General features: G+C 42.2%; 1 protein-coding gene across 1 annotated transcript in view; it reads right to left on the minus strand.

Moving 5' to 3' along the window:
• The window catches only part of Cdh1 (cadherin 1), a 70,454-nt gene that overhangs the window by 9,883 nt on the left and 42,152 nt on the right, over nucleotides 1-18,419 (minus strand). The window contains exons 3-9 of the mRNA XM_048792419.1: nucleotides 12,455-12,681; nucleotides 6,640-6,783; nucleotides 6,348-6,503; nucleotides 5,468-5,656; nucleotides 4,434-4,616; nucleotides 3,180-3,424; nucleotides 65-210 (exon numbers count right to left, since the gene is read on the minus strand). Of these exons, the coding sequence (XP_048648376.1) occupies nucleotides 65-210; nucleotides 3,180-3,424; nucleotides 4,434-4,616; nucleotides 5,468-5,656; nucleotides 6,348-6,503; nucleotides 6,640-6,783; nucleotides 12,455-12,681 (1,290 nt within the window). The remainder of the gene's footprint in view (nucleotides 1-64; nucleotides 211-3,179; nucleotides 3,425-4,433; nucleotides 4,617-5,467; nucleotides 5,657-6,347; nucleotides 6,504-6,639; nucleotides 6,784-12,454; nucleotides 12,682-18,419) is intronic.

The following is an 18,419-nucleotide window of genomic DNA, read 5'->3' on the forward strand; positions in this document are numbered from 1 at the left end:
TTCCAAAAGAAGGACAGGGGACAAAGGAGGCAAAGGGGCCAGAAGGGTGGGGCCGGTATCCTACCATTGTCCGTGGCAATGATGAGGGCCATATACGTGCTATTCTTCACATGCTCAAAGTCCTCTCTGTCCAGTTCAGCCCGAGTCAAAATGGCACCAGTCTCCGGATTAATCTCCAGCCAGTTGGCAGTGTCCCTCCAAATGCGATATCTGAAAAGGTGCAGGCCCTGGCTTAGCATGGGAACATCAAAAAGCACCGAGCTAGAGAAGACTAAGGTATCTCCCGATTTATATCATTATTTCCAATATATTTTTTTTAAGAACTATCAACTCTACAACCTTTTTGTGAAGTGTTGGGCCTTGACATGCTAGACAAGCACTCTACCACTGAGCTACATCCCTAACCATTGATTTACCCGTTGTTAACGTTTTGCAACATTTACTTTCTCAAACTATATATTCTCACACACACACATAATTTCTTATTTTGCTAAGTCATTTGAGAATGAGTTGATGATACCATGTTCCTTTACTTACTTATACTACAGTGTATTTCCTAAGAACAGAAACATATGTGTGTATATATATATATATATGTATATATTTACATATATACATATATATTTATGAATAAATATATAAGTTTGTAAAATATGTAAATTTGTATAATCTCAACCACAAATTGATTTTCTTTTTTCTTTCCCTCTTTCTTGTGTGGTACTAGGAATTGAACAGTTTATTTTGGAGACAGGGTCCTACTACATTGCCCACACTGGCTTTGACTTGTGATTCCCCTGTCTTAGCCTCCTAAATAGCTGGGATTATAGGTGTATGCCACCACACAAGGCTCACATATTGATTTTCAATTCAGGAAACAAAACTCTTTTTTTTTTTTTTAATTTTTTTAATTGTAGATGGACACAACACCTTTATTTTATTTATTTATTTTTATGTGGTGCTTAAGATTGAACCCAGTGCCTCACACATTCCAGACGAATGCACTACCACTGAGCCACAACCCCAGCCCAGGAAACAAAACTCTTATGACAGAACATTATTATTATTATTCTACATGTTCAAATTGTCTAATATTCCCCCAAATGTCTTTTATAGTGATCTTGCGCCTTTTTGGATTTAATCTGTTCTCAGTATCCCAAAGTCTTCTCTGTCCAGCCCCATCCTCACAGAAATGGAGCCAGTATCCAGATTAATCTCCAGCGATTTAATGGCTCATCAATGGCATGTAGCTGACATGTCTCTAGTTTCCGTTAATCTGGATGCACACCTTGCCCTTTCATTCTTATACCTGACATTTTTTAAATGTGTGGGCCAGTTGTTTTGTAGGATGTGCCTCAATTTCAGATTGTCTAATTATTCCCTTTTGGAGGGTACAGAGGGGATGAAAATCCTGTAGAGGTGAGATTGTGTCCTTCTTGGTGCATCACCTTAGAAGGCTCTTGATGTCCATCTGTTCTTTTATTGGTAATGTCAACTTTGATCACTTGGATAAGGAAAAGTCACTGGATTTCTTCACAAGAAACGTATCTTTTTCTCTTTGTAGTTAATCTATAATCTAGCAGAAGGTCATTTGGAAATATCCTGTTTACCCACTTTTATGCAATGAACTTAACATCTATAAGTAATTCTTGCCCAAAGCAATGCTTATTATGACCTTATATCATCATCATCATCATCTCACCACCACCACCATCACCATCACTTTTGGTAGTAGAAATTGAACCCAATGGATATACCTCAAAGTGGTAAAGCACCCTTTTATTTTTTGTTTTGATATAGGGTCTCACCAAGTTGCTCAAGGCCTTCTTAAGTTGCTGAGGCTGGCCTCGAATTTGTAGTCCACCTGCCTCAACCTCCCAAATCGCTGAGATTACACTCCAGACTCAAAATCCTACATTATTTTATTTTGTTTTTCATATTCTTTCACACTGTGATTAAAAATACTTTTTATCAGGCCTTCCATTTTATTCAACCTAGAAGTATCCCCTAGATTATGATTAGTACACTCACTATATGTACAAAATTAATGTATTTCAAAGCAAAGTGTTGTAGGTGCCCTCAAATTCAAAACAAGAAATGGTAAGCTACTAATAACACAATATCACATGCATAATTTTAAATCATATTCCTATAGGCAAGGTCAGTGACTCTGGGTACTCAGGAGGCTGAGGCAGGAGGACCACTTGAGCCCATGTCCAGGACATTCCAGGCAACACAGGGAGACCATGCCTTAAAACAAAACAGCCAGATACATTGTAATCTCAACTACTCAGGAGGCTGAGACAAGAGGACAGATTGGGAAATCTTATCTCAGAGAAAGACTGGGAAAATAGCTCTGTGGTAGAGCACTTGTCTACCTCAAGATCCTGGATTCAATACCCGGTGCCACCAATAAAACAAAGCAAATCAAAGCTGCTGGGCCTGGTGGCACACACCTTTAGCCCCAGCAACTCGAGCGGTTGAGGTAGCAGGATCACCAGCCTCAGACTCTGACTCAGAATAAAAAATTAAAAGACTGAGGATGTAGTTCAGTAGTAAAGCACTCCTGGGCTAAATCACCAGTCCCAAACCAAACCAAACAAGAAAACAAAATCACATTCCTACTACATTATCATAAGAACTCAAAGCTGGGATGCACGCCTGTAATCCTAGCAACTTGAGAGGCTGAGGCAGGAGGATCACAAATTCACAGCAGTTTAGTGTGACCCTGTCTCAAAACAAAACAAAACAGAAAAATAGACGGGAAGGACATTAAACCTAGAATGGCCAATTATGGAAGGAAGGGAAATGATGTGGGGCACAGGAATTAAAAAAAAAAAAAAAAACAGAACAAGAGAAGGGTGTTGCACAGTCCAACCATGCCAGGAGTGAAATAGTCATGTGCAACATAATGAGGATCAGTCATCCAAACACTGCATTCACGATCACCTAGTGACAATGTGGCTAATTTAATTTGTATAACAATCGTGTTCACACAATGATAAACAAGCCAAAGAGGAATTTCTTGGAACATATTCCTATCATTAAGTGAAGCATAACTATATGTGTGTTTACCTTAAAAAATATATAAATAAATAAATATATATATAATCATACACACACACACACACACACACCAATACCCACTTGTCACAAGACCATTGAGAAACCCACACACTCACGTAATCTTCTGTTGCATGAAGGTGTCTGGCTCCCGGGCCGTGTAGGACGTGATTTCCAGGCCCACACCAAAGTCTTCAGGCACCTCCACTCTCTTTTCAGGAGGCACAAAGATGGGGGCTTCGTTCACATCCACCACATCCACAGTGACTGTGGCTGTGGAGGTTTGGAGAGTCACCTCAAAGGGGGCCACATTTGTCACTGTCACATATAGAATGTACTGCTGCTTGGCCTCAAAATCCAAACCCTAGAGAACAGGAAGAAAAAAAAAAAAAGATTAAAAATAAAATACAAGGGCCTGGTGTGGTGGTGCATGCCTGTAACCCTGGTAACTTGGGAGGCTAAGACAGGAAGATTGTAAGTTCAAAGCCAACCTCAGCAACTTAGAGGAGACCTGTCTCAAAATGAAAAATAAAAAGGGCTGGGGATGTGGCTCCACAGTTAAGCGTCCCTTGGTACCACGAAATACATAAATAATGAAGAAAATACAAGGACTACAGCTATAGCTTAGAGGCACAATGTGCTGGGTTCAACCCCTACTACCACTCAAAAAATTAAAAAAATGTCAAGAAACATTTGATGTTGGTAAAACTAAACAAAAATTAAATCCTTAACCATTGCTCTTGGTTGGATACACCAGCAGTTAAACATGGCAGTTCACTTGCTAAAGAGGATGTCAAAGCTCAGGGGCTATTCCAGGCATCTGCCTTTTCTCAACTTCAACAAGCAACTCAGCCAACTTCTTAGTTTCCAAGTTTCTAGGACATTTTTCACACACACAATAAAAGAGCCAACACCAGTAAATCACATTATTCTCTCTTATTTGCAAAACAGAAAAGGGATTAGGAGAGGCCAATGTTTCTGGGACCAAACATATTAAAGCAGATGGTACTCCTGGGCTCAGTGGCACACACCTGTAACCCCAGGGGCTGGGAAAACTGAGGCAGAAGGATTTTACATTTGAAGCCAGGCTAAGCAACTCAGTAAGACCCTATCTCGAAATAAAAACAAAAAGGGCTTAGGGTGTAGCTCAGTGGTAGAGTACCCCTGGGTTCAATCCACGGTGCACAAAAAGGTGGTGGGCAGCAAATGGTACTGCCTCTTCAATTTTAGGTTTTAATACCCCACAAGCCCTGTACAACTGACCCACCAGAACCTAGGCAATCTGCCCCACCCCTACCCCACCAATACTAATCTCTTCTGAGAAGAGAGCAGCTGGCTACTAGGTTACGCGGCTTACCAGGCACCATACAAACCTTAGCTGTCTTCAGAATGCCATCATTGGTCATTGGGTCTGTGATGACAACAAACTGTTGCTCATTATCATTTAATATGGTGTACACGGCCTCCCACGCCGGGGTGTTGGGGACGTCCGCATCAGTGACTTTGAGTGTAGTGATGACAGCATTAACTTCATTCTCAGGCACCTGACCCTCGTACTGCAGGGCAAAGGAAAAGATGGGTCATACTGACATGGAGAGTAGAACCAGGTCTCAGGCTAAAGGAATCCATTCTGAGCCTGAGCCTAAAGGAGATGGTGTAACAAAACCAGGTTGGGCAGCAGGCACAAATCTCAAAGGATGTCCTCACTCTAGGAGCAGACCCTCATATCTGTGCACGGAGCAGTTAGTACTCATGGTACCCTCCTCCATGAGTACTTAAAAAGTAGCTTTCCTGGGCTGGGTTTGTGGCTCAGCGGTAGAGTGCTTCCTTAGTATGCATGAGGCACTGGGTTCGATTCTCGGCACCACATACAAATAAATAAAATAAAGGTCCATCAACAACTAAAAAATATTAAAAATGCTTTTTAAAAAGTCAGGACAATGGCTGGGCTCAGTGGCACATGACTATAATTCCAGAGACTCGGGAGGCTGAGGCAGGAGGATCGCAAGTTCAAAGCCAGCTTCAGCAACTTATCAAGGCCCCAAGGAACTTAGTGAGACCCTGTTTCTAAATTTAAAAAATTTATAAATGGCTGGGGATGCCGCTCAGTGGTTAAGCATAATTGGGTTCCATCCCTGGCACCAAAAGGAGGGGAAAAGTAAAGGCAATGGCTACCATAATGGAGGAGAGATAAGAATGTGATCCAGAAGGGTTTATGGGGTTTAGGGTGCTGGTGAGGATCTGTTTCATAATCAAGAAAGTTGTCTTAAACTATTCTTATTGTATATGTTTCTGTGGGCAAATTGTTCTACACACACAGTGGCTTCTAAATAAAGTTGATCCATATAATGGGTCAACTTCAGTAACCTGACCCCGAGCTCCAGCCCTAACACTTTGGGATCTAAAGTATCTCAGTGACTCTGGGTGTCTGACTCCTTGCCACGCATGTACCTGGAAGAGCTCCCTCCATGACAGACCCCTGGAAGACCTCCTGGATGAACTCAGGCCTGTTGTCATTCTGATCTGTCACTGTGATCACAATCTCCATGGGGTCCTCGACTGCATTCCCGTTTGAAGACACGGCATGAGAAAAGAGCTGCAAGAGACAAATGAGGGTTACTTGGGCCCCGATGAGGAAGACGAGGTGGAAATGGGGGCTGGCGAGAGTCGCATGGGCTCAGCCCAGCCTCCACTCTTCCCACTGTGAACCCCTAAAGAGGACTTTTCCCACGTGTGTTCTGCTGCTTCAATGAGACCACGACGAGTTAAGACACATGGGCTACAGAACACAACCACTAGGTCAGGCCTCTGTCTCCCACAGCAAGACTGGGGCACCAAGGCCAGAGGTAAAGGCAGAGGCCTAAAAACTTCTGACTTACTCCACTCAGGGTCAAGTTTGCTCTGCCCCCCTCAGTCTGGTGTTTCTCCCAGATTTTTCTGCATTTGGCATTCATACTAAATCTCCTTCTTCCCTAAGCTCTGATTTCTATCAAGTCCCAGAAATGATTTTTGCTTTCCAATATCAACACTATCTTCTTTCTTTAGGAACTTCCAGCCCCAAGAACAGGATGACATCCTGGGTCTAAACTCCCCCTCTTTTTCCTAATAAGGAAAAAAGATGAACTTCCCCAGGTTCACCTGCCATTTCACTTTATCAACAAGTCAAGGGATGTCAAAAGCTAAGCTCTCCACATGTCCAGATCATCAGATCTGGGGACCCCACATGAGTTGACTAAAGAATTTTGGAGAGATGTTACCCCCCTGGTCAACAAGCAAGAGGTACTTACGATGTACTTGGCAATTTTTTCTCTATCCAGAGGCTCCGTCACCTTCAGCTTTCCTGTTTCTCTTTCAATAATAAACACACCAACAGGGGGTGAGTCAGCTCCTTGGCCAGTGATACTGTAGAACACCTTGGTCTCTTTGTCCCTGTTGGATTTGATCTGAAAACAAACAAACAAACAAAAAAATACAATTGGCAAGGAAAGATCCCAACTTCGGTCGGGTCTTTTCCCTTTCTCTTCATTGGCTCTACTCTGCCAAATTTCTTCCAAAGAAATAGAGAATTTTCTTCTTTACCTGAACCAGTTCTTTAGGAAATGGACCTTTTTCATTTTCTGGACAGCTGATGGGAGGGATAACCCAGTCTCTCTTCTGTCTTCTGAGACCACGGTGGGAGTCGGGAAATGTGAGCACTTCTACATGGGTTCCAGGGAGAGACTCCTAAGAGGAATGGAAATGAGGAACAAAATGAGAAAATTCAAGAGAGAGACTACAAACCTGACTTGTCCAACCTACTCGCTCACTGTCTTCAGCCTGGAGGGCACTGTTGGTTTTAACTTAATGACACATTCGCTTCTCGATTAGAAATTATATATCCATTCCAAAATGAGCAGTCAAAACAAAAATCAACGAACCCCTTTCCCACTGCTTCAATTTGGATGTTAAACGTCTTCCTAAAGTAAAGTTCCAGGTGGTTTGGTCCCTAGACTGATGCTATTGAAAGGTGGTGGAAACTTCGGGAGGTGGGGCCTATGATAAGTCTTCAGATCATTGGGGGTGTCCTCGAAGAGAATTATGGGAACCAGTCTCCTCTTCTTCCTCTCTGCTCAGGGAAGTGGTTTGCTCTGCCACTTACTCCCACCATAATGTGCTATCTTCACCAGAGGACCAAATTAAAAGGGCAACTTGGATTGGAACCTGCCAAAACCATGAGTCAAACTAGATATTTTCTGTTTATAAGTTTATCGCCTCAGGTATTTTCTTTCCATCCTCAGGGATAGAAAGCTGACTAATACAACCATATAATAAACACTATGTTTTATTTTGATCCTTCTTAGTGTCCATAATGCAAATAATCATTATGAATACATAACTATAGTTTGACATTTGAGATTATCATTTAAGTTATTTCAAGTCTATGTAATATATGTCATTTTTATAGAAACATTACAGTCTAGTGATTTAATATCAGAGTTTATTCAATAACTAAATATGCAAGTGTTTTCAATTTCCTTTCTTTTATGTTTTTCCCAAGGATATAGTTCCCCAAAGTTGATCTGCCAAAACAAGTTTGGGAAATTGCCACTAAGAATTACTTTGTGATGAATATAAATCTCTCAATCTCACTGTGCTATATCTATAAAGTTTCCATTTGCTCTAACAGAAGCTGTTAGGATAAGCACCAAAACACCCTTTGAGACTCATATTGAACAGTTTTCTTGTGCAATAAAGATAACTTTATGCACAATCAGGATAATAGGAGAATTGAAGGGGGGGGGAATATCTCCCAAATTGTTTTAAGTTTGCTATTGTTATTTATACTAGATTGAACTCAGGGGTGCTTTACCACTGAGCTATATCCCAGTTCTTTCTATTTTATTTTGATACAGGGGCTTACTAAGTTGCTGAGGCTAACCTCTAACTTACTAAGTTGCTGAGGCTAACCTCTAACCTGCCTCAACCTTCTGAGTTGCTGGGATTGCCAGGTATGTGCCGCCATGCCTAGATGTTGAAGTATTTTAAAATGACTAGTGAGTTTCCAATGGAAAATTCTACCTTCCTCCCTCCACAGAAGGGTGCTCACTCATATTCCCTGATCACTGTTTGCCAAGTTTGATTCAAGCCAGATTTCCTGGCTTTTTTTTTTAAGACTCAAGATGTAAAAGATAAATGAGACACACCCAGGTACAGTCCCCAGGGCACTTCCACAATCATGCATGCACAGGGCATACACCCCTCCTCTGTCCTGCCAATCCTTGCATTTTACTCCCACAGAGGCAGGCCAACCAGGGCCAAAAGCAGGCTCTGGTCTAGGCTGCTGGGCTTTGAATCCTCACTATGGCACCTCCTTGTTCAGGACAGATCAATTGACTTCTCTGTATCTGTCTCCTAATATCCAAAATGGGGGCGATATCAGTACCTACATCATAGGTCACTGTAAGGATTAAATGAAATAATGGTACATGTAAAGTACTTGAAATAGCACCTGACACATAGTAAATGCTCAATAAATGACTGGCTAAAAAAAACACTGAGTTGTGGCACTTTGGGAATCCAACAGAAATGATGCAAGATACTGACCATTGACAGCATGCCCTAGGCTTTAAAATGATCATTGCTTACAGCCAAGGAACTGAGGAATGAATGCAAACCCATTTGCCAGACAGAAAAGGAAGACAGAGATCATGCCTTGCTAACAACAGGATTGCAAAACGCTTTCAGATGATGATAATAAATAGTGAGGAACCCTGTGCTGGCTACACATAGGATTAACATTTTCAGGTGTGAAATTAAAGGGAAAAGTGCCTCTTCTTCATACTGAACATGCAGGCTACCAAACTGCAAAAACCCACTTGAATTAAGTGAAAGAACTAGAAAGTTAGATCTATTGTAATACAAAATTAAAATGAAGTAAGAGGGGTTGGGGGTGTCATTTGGGGGTAGAGCACTTCCCCAGCATGCACAATGCTACAGGGTCAATCCCCAGTACTGGGGACAGGAGTCAAGTAAGATTGCTGCCCCTTTTCTTAACACAGCATACACCCCTCCTCTGTCCTGCCAATCCTTGCATTTGTCTCCCACAGAGGCAGGCCAACCAGGGCCAAAAGCAGGCTCTGGGTCTAGGCTGCTGGGCTTTGAATCCTCACTATGGCACCTTCTTGTTCAGGACAGATCACTTGACTTCTCTGTATCTGTCTCCTAATATCCAAAATGGGGGTGATATCAGTACCTACATCATAGGTCAATCCCCAGTACTGGATCCACAGGGGTCCCTTAAACCAGAGACAAAACAAAAGGAAAGTCAAGACAGTTATGACGGAGTTTGCTACTACTCCAATACCCATTCTCCCTTTCTTATTAAACACAAAACCAAACCAAAAACTCTTTTTCTGTAGTATATATCTCAATTTGTACCCAGCAATGTACCCACAGAAAAAAACTACATCTCTGTAAAAAGTTACACTTGTACCCAGGTGTGGCCATGAGGCTAAGTTCTAGCTAATGTGATACATTAGAAGTACTGCTTCAGAATTCCACAAGGGTTGCTTAAAAGGCAGATAACTTTCAACGTTACACAAAATTACATATAAGAAGTTGTGAGGGGAAAGGGGGTGGGGAACAAGGGAGAGAATTGAACAACACCAGATGAGGTAGAGAGGGAAGATGGGAGGGGAGGGGAGGGGGGATAGTAGGGGATAGGAAAGGTAGCAGAATACAACAGTCACTAATATGCCATTTTGTAAAAATGTGAATGTGTAACCGATGTGATTCTGCAATTTGTATTTGGGGTAAAAATGGGAGTTCATAACCCACTTGAGTCAAATGTATGAAAGATGATATGTCATGAGCTTTGTAATGTTTTGAACAACCAATTAAAAAAAAAAAAGGCAGATAACTTAAAAAATAATGCACTTTTGTGCTTCTCTTTCTCTTTTCTTTCTTTCGAGAGGTCGGGGTGTGGTACGAGGGATTGAGACTGACCCTAGGGTCTTGCATATTTAGGCAAGTACTCTACTACTGAGCTTATACCTCTAGTTCCTTTCTTCTTCTTATCACATAGAATAAAGAATGCTGTCAGGTGTGGTGGTACATGACTTATAATCCTAGCTACTCAGGAGGCTGAGACAGGAGGCTGACTAGAGCTACAGCAGCCATTTTTGGTTCATGAGGTAACCGTGAGAATACAATCCATGTGCTGAGGGCAGCAAAGTGGAGAGGAGAGGAGAAACCTGGGTTCTTGATGACTGTTGAGTCCCTACACTAGGCATAGCTTACCTTTGGACTTATTTAACTTAAAAGAGTATTTGGGGAAAAAAAAAAAACTGTAATTTGCAGTTTTATATTTTGTATACTTGAACTAACTCCTGATACAACAGCAGAAGAAGAAGAGGCAAAGTTGGCTGAGGTGAAGATGGAAAGTTAAAGAAGAACCAAGTTAAAGTTCAAAACTGTTTTCAGTGGTGGTGAGACGCTTTCACAGGTAGCTGCCTAGCAAGAATTCATTGAGCTGAACTTATTCTTGTGAACGCCAGGCCAACTGGAGACTGAAGGCAAGGAGTCATGTTAACGTAGCTCTACTAATTTCCTCATTTTTCTGATGATTCACTAGGGAGAAAAATTAACTCTATCAAGAAGACTATTAAGTACCAAGAACCTCAAGAGTCCTCAGGGAGGAAAACAGGACGTACTCTTAAAGGCTTTGGCACTTATGGTATAGTCCAACTTTCCGAGACAGTAAGCAGGATCCAACTAGAATGTTCCCCCAGAGACACATTTTGGTAGGAAGCGCTGTGGGAGGAGTTTCAAAGCTAGGGAAGGCATCTGGCTTTTGATAACACCCTCCAGAAACATTCTTGCCAAGAACCTAGGCAGACGTACATCCTTCCATTCATTGCCAATCCCATCTATCTGGCCATTCGATACTTACAGGGCTCCTGATATGCACCAGAGCTAATGGCCATGCACTGCAAACGAAATGGGGAAGGATCCTGGGCAAGTGACAGTTCAGTGGGGCATATGCTTCCACTGGTTCCTCCTATTCTTTGTAAAGATGCCCCCACAAGAAACACCTAGAGCAAATGATCAGAGAATCCACCTCTCATTTACTCTGCCTCCGGGAGGAAAACAATAAAAGCTATCGAGTAACAAGTACCTATTAGTCAGCCCTACATATCTGCAGGTTTATATCTATGGATTCAATCACTATGGATCAAAAGTTAAAAAAAAAAAAAAAAAAACTGTCAGGTATGGTGTTGCCAGCCTAAAATCCAGCAACTCAGGAGGGATCACAAGTTCAAAACCAACTTCAACAAATTAGTAAGCAATGTACCCACAGAAAAAACAAATTAGTAAGAATTTATTTTATTCTCAGAATAAAAAATAAAAAGGACTGGGAATGTGGCTCAGTGGCAAAGCATCGGGGGTTCATTCACTCCCCAATATCTACTCTCCCCCTCCCCCCCTCCAAAAAAAAAAAAAACACCCCACTGAGCATGGTGGCTTGTAATCTTAGCAACTCAGGAGGATGAGGCAGGAAAAGCTCAAGGTCCAGCTGAGCAACTTGGCAAAACCCTGTCTCAAAATAGCAGGTTGGGGACAAGGGGGACATTAGAGATGTAGCACCGTGGTAAGGCATCCCGGGGTAAAATTGCCAGTACCCTCTCCACCAAAATTGTGTTTGTATTGAACACGTACAGATTGTGTAAGAATAATTTATATTGTATTTGGTATTGTAAGTAATCTAGAGAAGATTTTAAAGAATACAGAGAATATGTGTAGGTTATATGCAAATACTATGCCATGTTATATAAGGGACTTGAGCAGCGAGGTGATGGGGAGTTTGGGAACCAATTCCCCATGGATACAGGTGCACATGCCTAGCATATTCTTCACGTTTTACATGTATTTCATTTAGTCCTCCTTAACCTCATTTCACAAGTAAGAAAAATCAAGCGGAGACAGGTTAAGTGACTCCTCCAAGGTTACCTGGGTGACCAATGGCAGGCAGATTCAACCCCATACAGGGTCCATGCTTTTACCCACTCTTCTGTACTACCTGACCCCCACAACCTAATAACAAGCCCCCAAATCCAACAAGAGGTAGTTCAGTTTAACAAAAAGTCCTCTCAATTGGAGGTGATTTTGTAACCCTCTACCCCAAAGGACCCCTGGCAGTATCTGAAGGTATTTTTTTGGTTGTCAACACCAACAGAGGTGCTTCTGGCATCTAGGTATGGCCAGAAATGCTGCTCAAAATCCCATGGTGCACAGGACAGTGCCTCTTCCCCCAGAATTAGCCAGCCCCAAATACCAATGGTGCCTCCTGGGCTGAGAAACCCGAATTCGATAGCAGATCAAACGTGTGTGACTTCTAAGGTACACCCCTACGTACATGATGGTGGTGGCGCCGGTGACGGTGGTGCTCCACTGCCTTCAGCGTGACTTTGGTAGACAGCTTTCTGTAGGAGGAGTCCCAGGCATGGACCATAAAACTCGTCTCTGGTCTATGAAGCTGTAGAGGCCGTTTGACTGTGATCACACCGTCTGTGCCCACTTTGAATCGAGAGTCTTCAGAAAAGAAGGCTGACCTTGGTCGACCCGTGCATCCTTCAAAACTCACTGCAGGGCAGAAATCACAGTGATTAGGAAATTAGGATTAGGGCAGATTGAAGACAAGGGTGCTCCTTCTCCAAAAAACAAACTGGATTCACCCACAAAAGCGCAACTCACGCAAAACAGAAGCAAAACCATCACCGGGTGACACAACAAAGCTGTCCCTGGAATCGATATTGTCATTCAATTCTTCATTCGCAATTACAGGACAACTGCTCACTGTGGTTTGTTTTTTTCCTCATACTGTTTTGTCAAGTGAAAACAATATCTAATCTAGAAAGTAGCTTTTCTGTTTCAGTAATGATAACCAAAAAAGGGCGCCTTCTTTGGATGGCTTTTGCCAGTGTGAAAACCTATCACTAAAATGACTGAGATAGGATACCTACAGACTCCACAAGTTGGAGACCAAGGTACAGTGAGATGCTGTGTATAGCCTCCATTTAAATGAATAGTATCCATTTCAACAAACAGTGGCAGATGCTAAGAGAGACAGTATAGCATAATGGTTAAGAGTAGACTCCAAGCTAGGTACAGTGGCGCATTCCTGTAATCCCAGCAGCTTGGAAGTCTGAGGCAGGAGGATCACGAGTTCAAAGCCAGCCTCAGCAACTCAGTGAGACCCCGTCTCTGAATAAAGTACAAAAAGGGCTGGGGATGTGGCTCAGTGGTTAAGCACCCCTGGGTTGAATCCCTGGTACCAAAAAAAAGTAGACTAACTCAAGAGATTGAGGCAGGAGGGTCATAAGTTCAAGGGTAGCTGGGGCAACTTATTGAGACTCTCTCTCAAAATTAAGTAAAAAGGGCTCAGGATGTAGCTAAGTGGTAGAGTATTTGCCCAGCATGTGTGAGACCCTGAATTCAATCTCTAATATCACAAAAACAATCAAATAAAAGAAAGTAGACTCCATACCAAATTACCTGGGTTCAAGTCCCACCTCTGCCACTTACTAGCTCTGTGACCTTGAACAAGTTATTTAACCCCTTTGTGATTCAATCTACCCATCTGGTGGCATGAAAGCAACAATAGCAATTACATTGTAGGGTTACTTGAAGACATAGAATAGTGCCTGGCACATAACAAATATTAAAGTTTATTAAAAAAAATTTAAAGCAAGCATAGCTTTGACTAATCACTGACTTAGCTCCCAGTATTATAAAAAAAATTGATAATAGTGAATATTTATTGAGTGCTGATTATAAGTTTATGATATGAAGCAGAGAGCTAATTCCTACTTGCAATATGAGGCATGGAAGAGAAACTGGTCCTTGTCCAGAGGAGGTTTCACAGAAAAGATCTTCATCCTGATCATAAAGGGTGTTAAGACAAATGCAAAAGGAAAAGAAGGACTACTTGGATGGCAGAGTGCTATGATGAATGGCTTAGAGGAAAAACTACTTGAAGTTTTACATTTACTAAAGTACTAAAACTTTAAAAAGCATTACTCTCCAAAGCTGGGTAAACTGTGGTAAAAAAATTTCTACATGAAATATCAGAGTCCCAAAGAACTCATTCAACAAGTCTCCATCAAGCTATATGCCTGACATTGTCCTGGGCTCGCTCAATTTTTTTTTTTTCAGTTGTCGACGGACCTTTGTTTTATTCACTTATATGCGGTGCTGAGAATCAAATCCAGTACCTTGCACATGCTAGGCAAGCACTCTGCCACTGAGCCACATCCGTAGTCCTGTCTTAAGACTCTTAAGGACAAAACATGAACAAGATAAATAAGGCGCCTGCTGCCATTGGGGCTTATGCCATTGAGGAAGAAAGGACAACACAGAAACCAAAAAATTCAAGGATTGATAAGTGATAGATACAAAGGAATTGAAATAAAAGAGGGTGATAGAAGAGTGAAGGGGAGGGGATGAGGTTGGGGAAGATAATCTCTTACATCAGATGATAAATGTGGGTCTTTCTCATGCGGGTATGTAAGTGGAAACCTGAAGAGTCAGCCTTCCAACAAACCTAGCTCAAGATCAACAGCTTTCCAGACTGGGCAAGGGGGCACACACTTGTGGTCCCAAGCTAGTAGGGAAGTTGAGGTAGGTGGATCCTTTGAGCCTAGAAGTTCAAGGCCAGCCTAGGCACAGTGAGATATATAGCTAGGTAGACAGACATACATAGATGCAAATATATACATACATATGAAATTTCTAAATAAACAGATAAAATTTAAAAAGAAAAAGAAAAACATAACAAAGAACCTCTTAGGCAGAGGCAACAGTCAAAGACAGTTCATCCCAGGAAAACGTAGAAGTTAGCCTGTTTTCCTCTCTTTCAAATAATCTTCCCTCCTCCATCCAATGACATTTCTATTTTATCCAAGCGTTGTTTTATACAAATTCCTGCTGTCAGGCCTACTTTACAAGGCTAGATACCTCTATGCTCAGGAGGTCAGAAAGCCCCAAAGCTGCCCAGGATTCCTGGGCTGCAGTTCCCATTTCTTCCACCAGGGGACACCCTTGCAACCATGTCTGAAGCCCTTGCTTCATTTTCCTGCTCTTGCCAGAGAAAATTAAGACCTTGGATGTTTGGGGGAGAGAAGAGCAGTACTGTGATTATCCCCATTTTCAAAATGAAACTGAGGCTGAGAAGTTAAGAAATTACCTGACATCTCATACTAGTAAACAGCTAGTTATACTAACTGGAGCCACAACTGGGCCTTGAAGGCAACCAGAATATCACCCCAAAATATGCTTCTTTGACATGAATACTGAGCCAAAGGCACTTAAGAGGAAACAATTTTAAAAAGGTCTTTCTGAACTGCCCTTCCTTACCCACAGCCAGTCATAAAAATTCCTGGGAGAAGGCTGACCTGGACCTGCAAGATAGCCCTTGTCACCAGGGACTGGGAACTGATGTTGCAAGGATCTTTATATAAATAAGTTCATTGCCTTTTGGTAAGCTGAGGCAGGAGAATTGCAAGTTCAAAGCCAGCCTCAGGAATTTAGCAAGGTCCTAATCAACATAGCGAGACTCTGTCTCAAAAAAAAAAAAAAAAAAAAAAAAAAGTGAAACTTAGAGTGTTGCCACTGGATTATAAACCCAGATTTTGCCATCTTTTTGCTGGGTGGCCGTAAGCAAATGGCTCAACTTCTCTGAGCATCAGTTTTTTCTATTGTAACATGAAGGCTACCACTGCTGGTGAGCCTACGCCTTCAGAATTTTGTGATGATGAACAAAACAGTGACACTGCTGCAGAGCAGTGCAAGAGATGATAGTTTGTGTGCTTCTGGACAGGCAAAACAGGAGTCTTTTCTAAATGCACAGAATAGCCACAAAATGACAATAGAAACAAGAGAAGAAATGCCAAGTCATTAAAGGATGGGAAGACACCCCCCCCCCCCTTTAAGTCTATAGTAGGAACTTCTTTTCAAATTATAAAAGCAAGATGCTTTTCAAAGAACCCTCACCTACCACCAGCGTAAGTAATGGCGCAACTAGGCTCTGTTTGGGGGCTTGTGTTGTAAGCAGTGAACAAGGGTTGCCCTGGATTCCTTTCTCTAGCTCGTCCAAATCTGGGCAGTGAAAGTTGAGACAAACATGATTAGACTTGCCGAGGGTGGTGGCCTGAAAAAATGAAAATGGTTTTGCAAATAACTTGACGCAAGGCACTTAAGCTGCTGGGGCGTCTCATCTTAATGGTGGCTAAGCCTCACCCTTTGAGAAGTGACAGAGTAAGTGTGACAGGGAGCCCCAACCTGAATTTCCAAGCATTCATTAAGACTCATTATCTTTCTGTAAAACCGGATCCTCTGGGCTGACAAATTGCAAATTACAGGAAAGACAGGGGCTCTCCAGCTCCAGAAGGCCCTGGGAAGCTCCCCTCAGCCCTGGCCAAGGCTGGGTGTGCTTAGCCAATGTGCATTCCCAGCAGTAACAAGTGGGTGGTGAGGGCAAAATGGGAAGCCAGAGCGTCAGCACATGGGGACTGAGTATATTTGAACATTCCTATAATTAAAAAATGAACAAAAAGCGAGACAACAGGAAATGGAAGAGTCTTTAACCCAGTCTGAAGGCCTTTCCTCAACCTGTTATTTGGTCACATGGACTAGAAACCAAATCTGAGACTCCATTGGCCATGTCTAAATGGGAAATTCTTTCTGCCACAAAAACATCACCACACTACCACAATCATGATCAAAAACTACCCACTCAGTCAATAGCTTCAATTGTTGCATTAAGATTTTAATTGTGTAAACGTTAACTAACACACCCTGCTCTATTTTAAGCACTTTACAAATATTAGCTTATTTAATACTGGAATTCTATGAAGTCAGTATACTTGGTGTCCTCTTCTTCTTACAAATGGAGAAACAGGTGGCTGACAAGTGGCAAAGCTGGGATTTGAACCTCAGCAGTCTAGAATCCATGCTCCCCAGGTGTCAGTACTTGCCCTGAGCTCTATGTGTCTAATTTTTTGACTTATTCCTCACGGCATCATCAATACTATTTTCTTTTTCCTAAAATTATACAATGGTGAATGCAGGGGCTGAGCTGATTCACCCCAAAGTGAGGGCTTTTCCCGCTGTTCCTCCTGCAAAATGGGGGTGTACTTTTCAGCAGTAATTAAAAAGGAGGACTTATAATTTGGGCACGAGGCGCACTCCTATAATCCCAGAGACTCAGGAGTCTGAGGCAGGAAGACGGCAAAGTTCCGAGCCAGCCTTGGAAACTTTTAAGACCCCGTCTTAAAATCAAATAAAAAGGGGTGGGGGCGTACCTCAGTGGTAGAGAGGCCCTGGTTTTAATCCCCAGTACAAAGAAAAGAAAAAGAACAAAAGGGGGAAAAAAGGAAAAGATGGTCCAGAACAGTATGAAATTATACACCAGAAAGTTAAACTAGTAAGAATAGCTAGGCCCACATGCCTGCAATCCCAGACATTCAGGAGCTAAGGCAGGAGGATCCCAAATTCAACTTAATGAGGTCCTAAGCAACTTAGAGAGATTGAAAATATATATATATAAAAAGGGCTGGAAGATGTGGCTCAGGGGTTAAGCACCCCCCTGGGTTCAATCTCCAGTGTCCAAAAATAAATAAATAAAAACTAGTAAGATAACTTTGTGAAAGTCTCTTTAACATGCTGAAACTCAGGCAGGGGATGTGGCTCAAGCAATAGCGCGCTTGCCTGGCATGTGTACGGCCCGGGTTCAATCCTCAGCACCACATACAAACAAAGATGTTGTGTCCACCAAGAACTAAAAAATAAATATTAAAAAATTCTCTCTCCCTCTCACTCTGTCTTAAAAAAAAAAAAAAAAAACATGCTGAAACTCTCTCGTGCTGTTATTCATCCTACATTTTCTAGCATATTTGGCAGAAATAATAGCTTTAAACAGAAAACTCTGGAAGAGATGACTGAAGTTCAAATACAAATAAAACCCAAGTTCATGAAAGCATTGGGTCTGGGGCGGGCAGGCTTTGAGCACTCAGCAACATTCCTTCCTTGGAATTGCCAGCCTGAGACTGGAATGTGAGTGGGTAGATTTGAGACACTCTCAAAAGCCTCTATAGATTTCCTGAAGATGTTGGGATGTGAGGACAGGACCCTACTAGCAAAGGCAACTACCCAGAGCTGAGCTGTTGGGTACCAGTGGGGAGATGCAGTCTCTGAGAAGTGCAGTTGTGCCCACATCACACACAAAGGGGAACATCCATCATGGATCCTCTCCCTCTCATCAGAACCAAGGGCGCTGCACTCAGCTTGACATCAAGGACCATTTGAACTTGAGCTCTCAGCTC

The sequence above is a fragment of the Marmota marmota genome, unplaced genomic scaffold (assembly GCF_001458135.2).
Source record: "Marmota marmota marmota unplaced genomic scaffold, marMar, whole genome shotgun sequence".
NCBI lineage: Eukaryota > Metazoa > Chordata > Mammalia > Rodentia > Sciuridae > Marmota > Marmota marmota.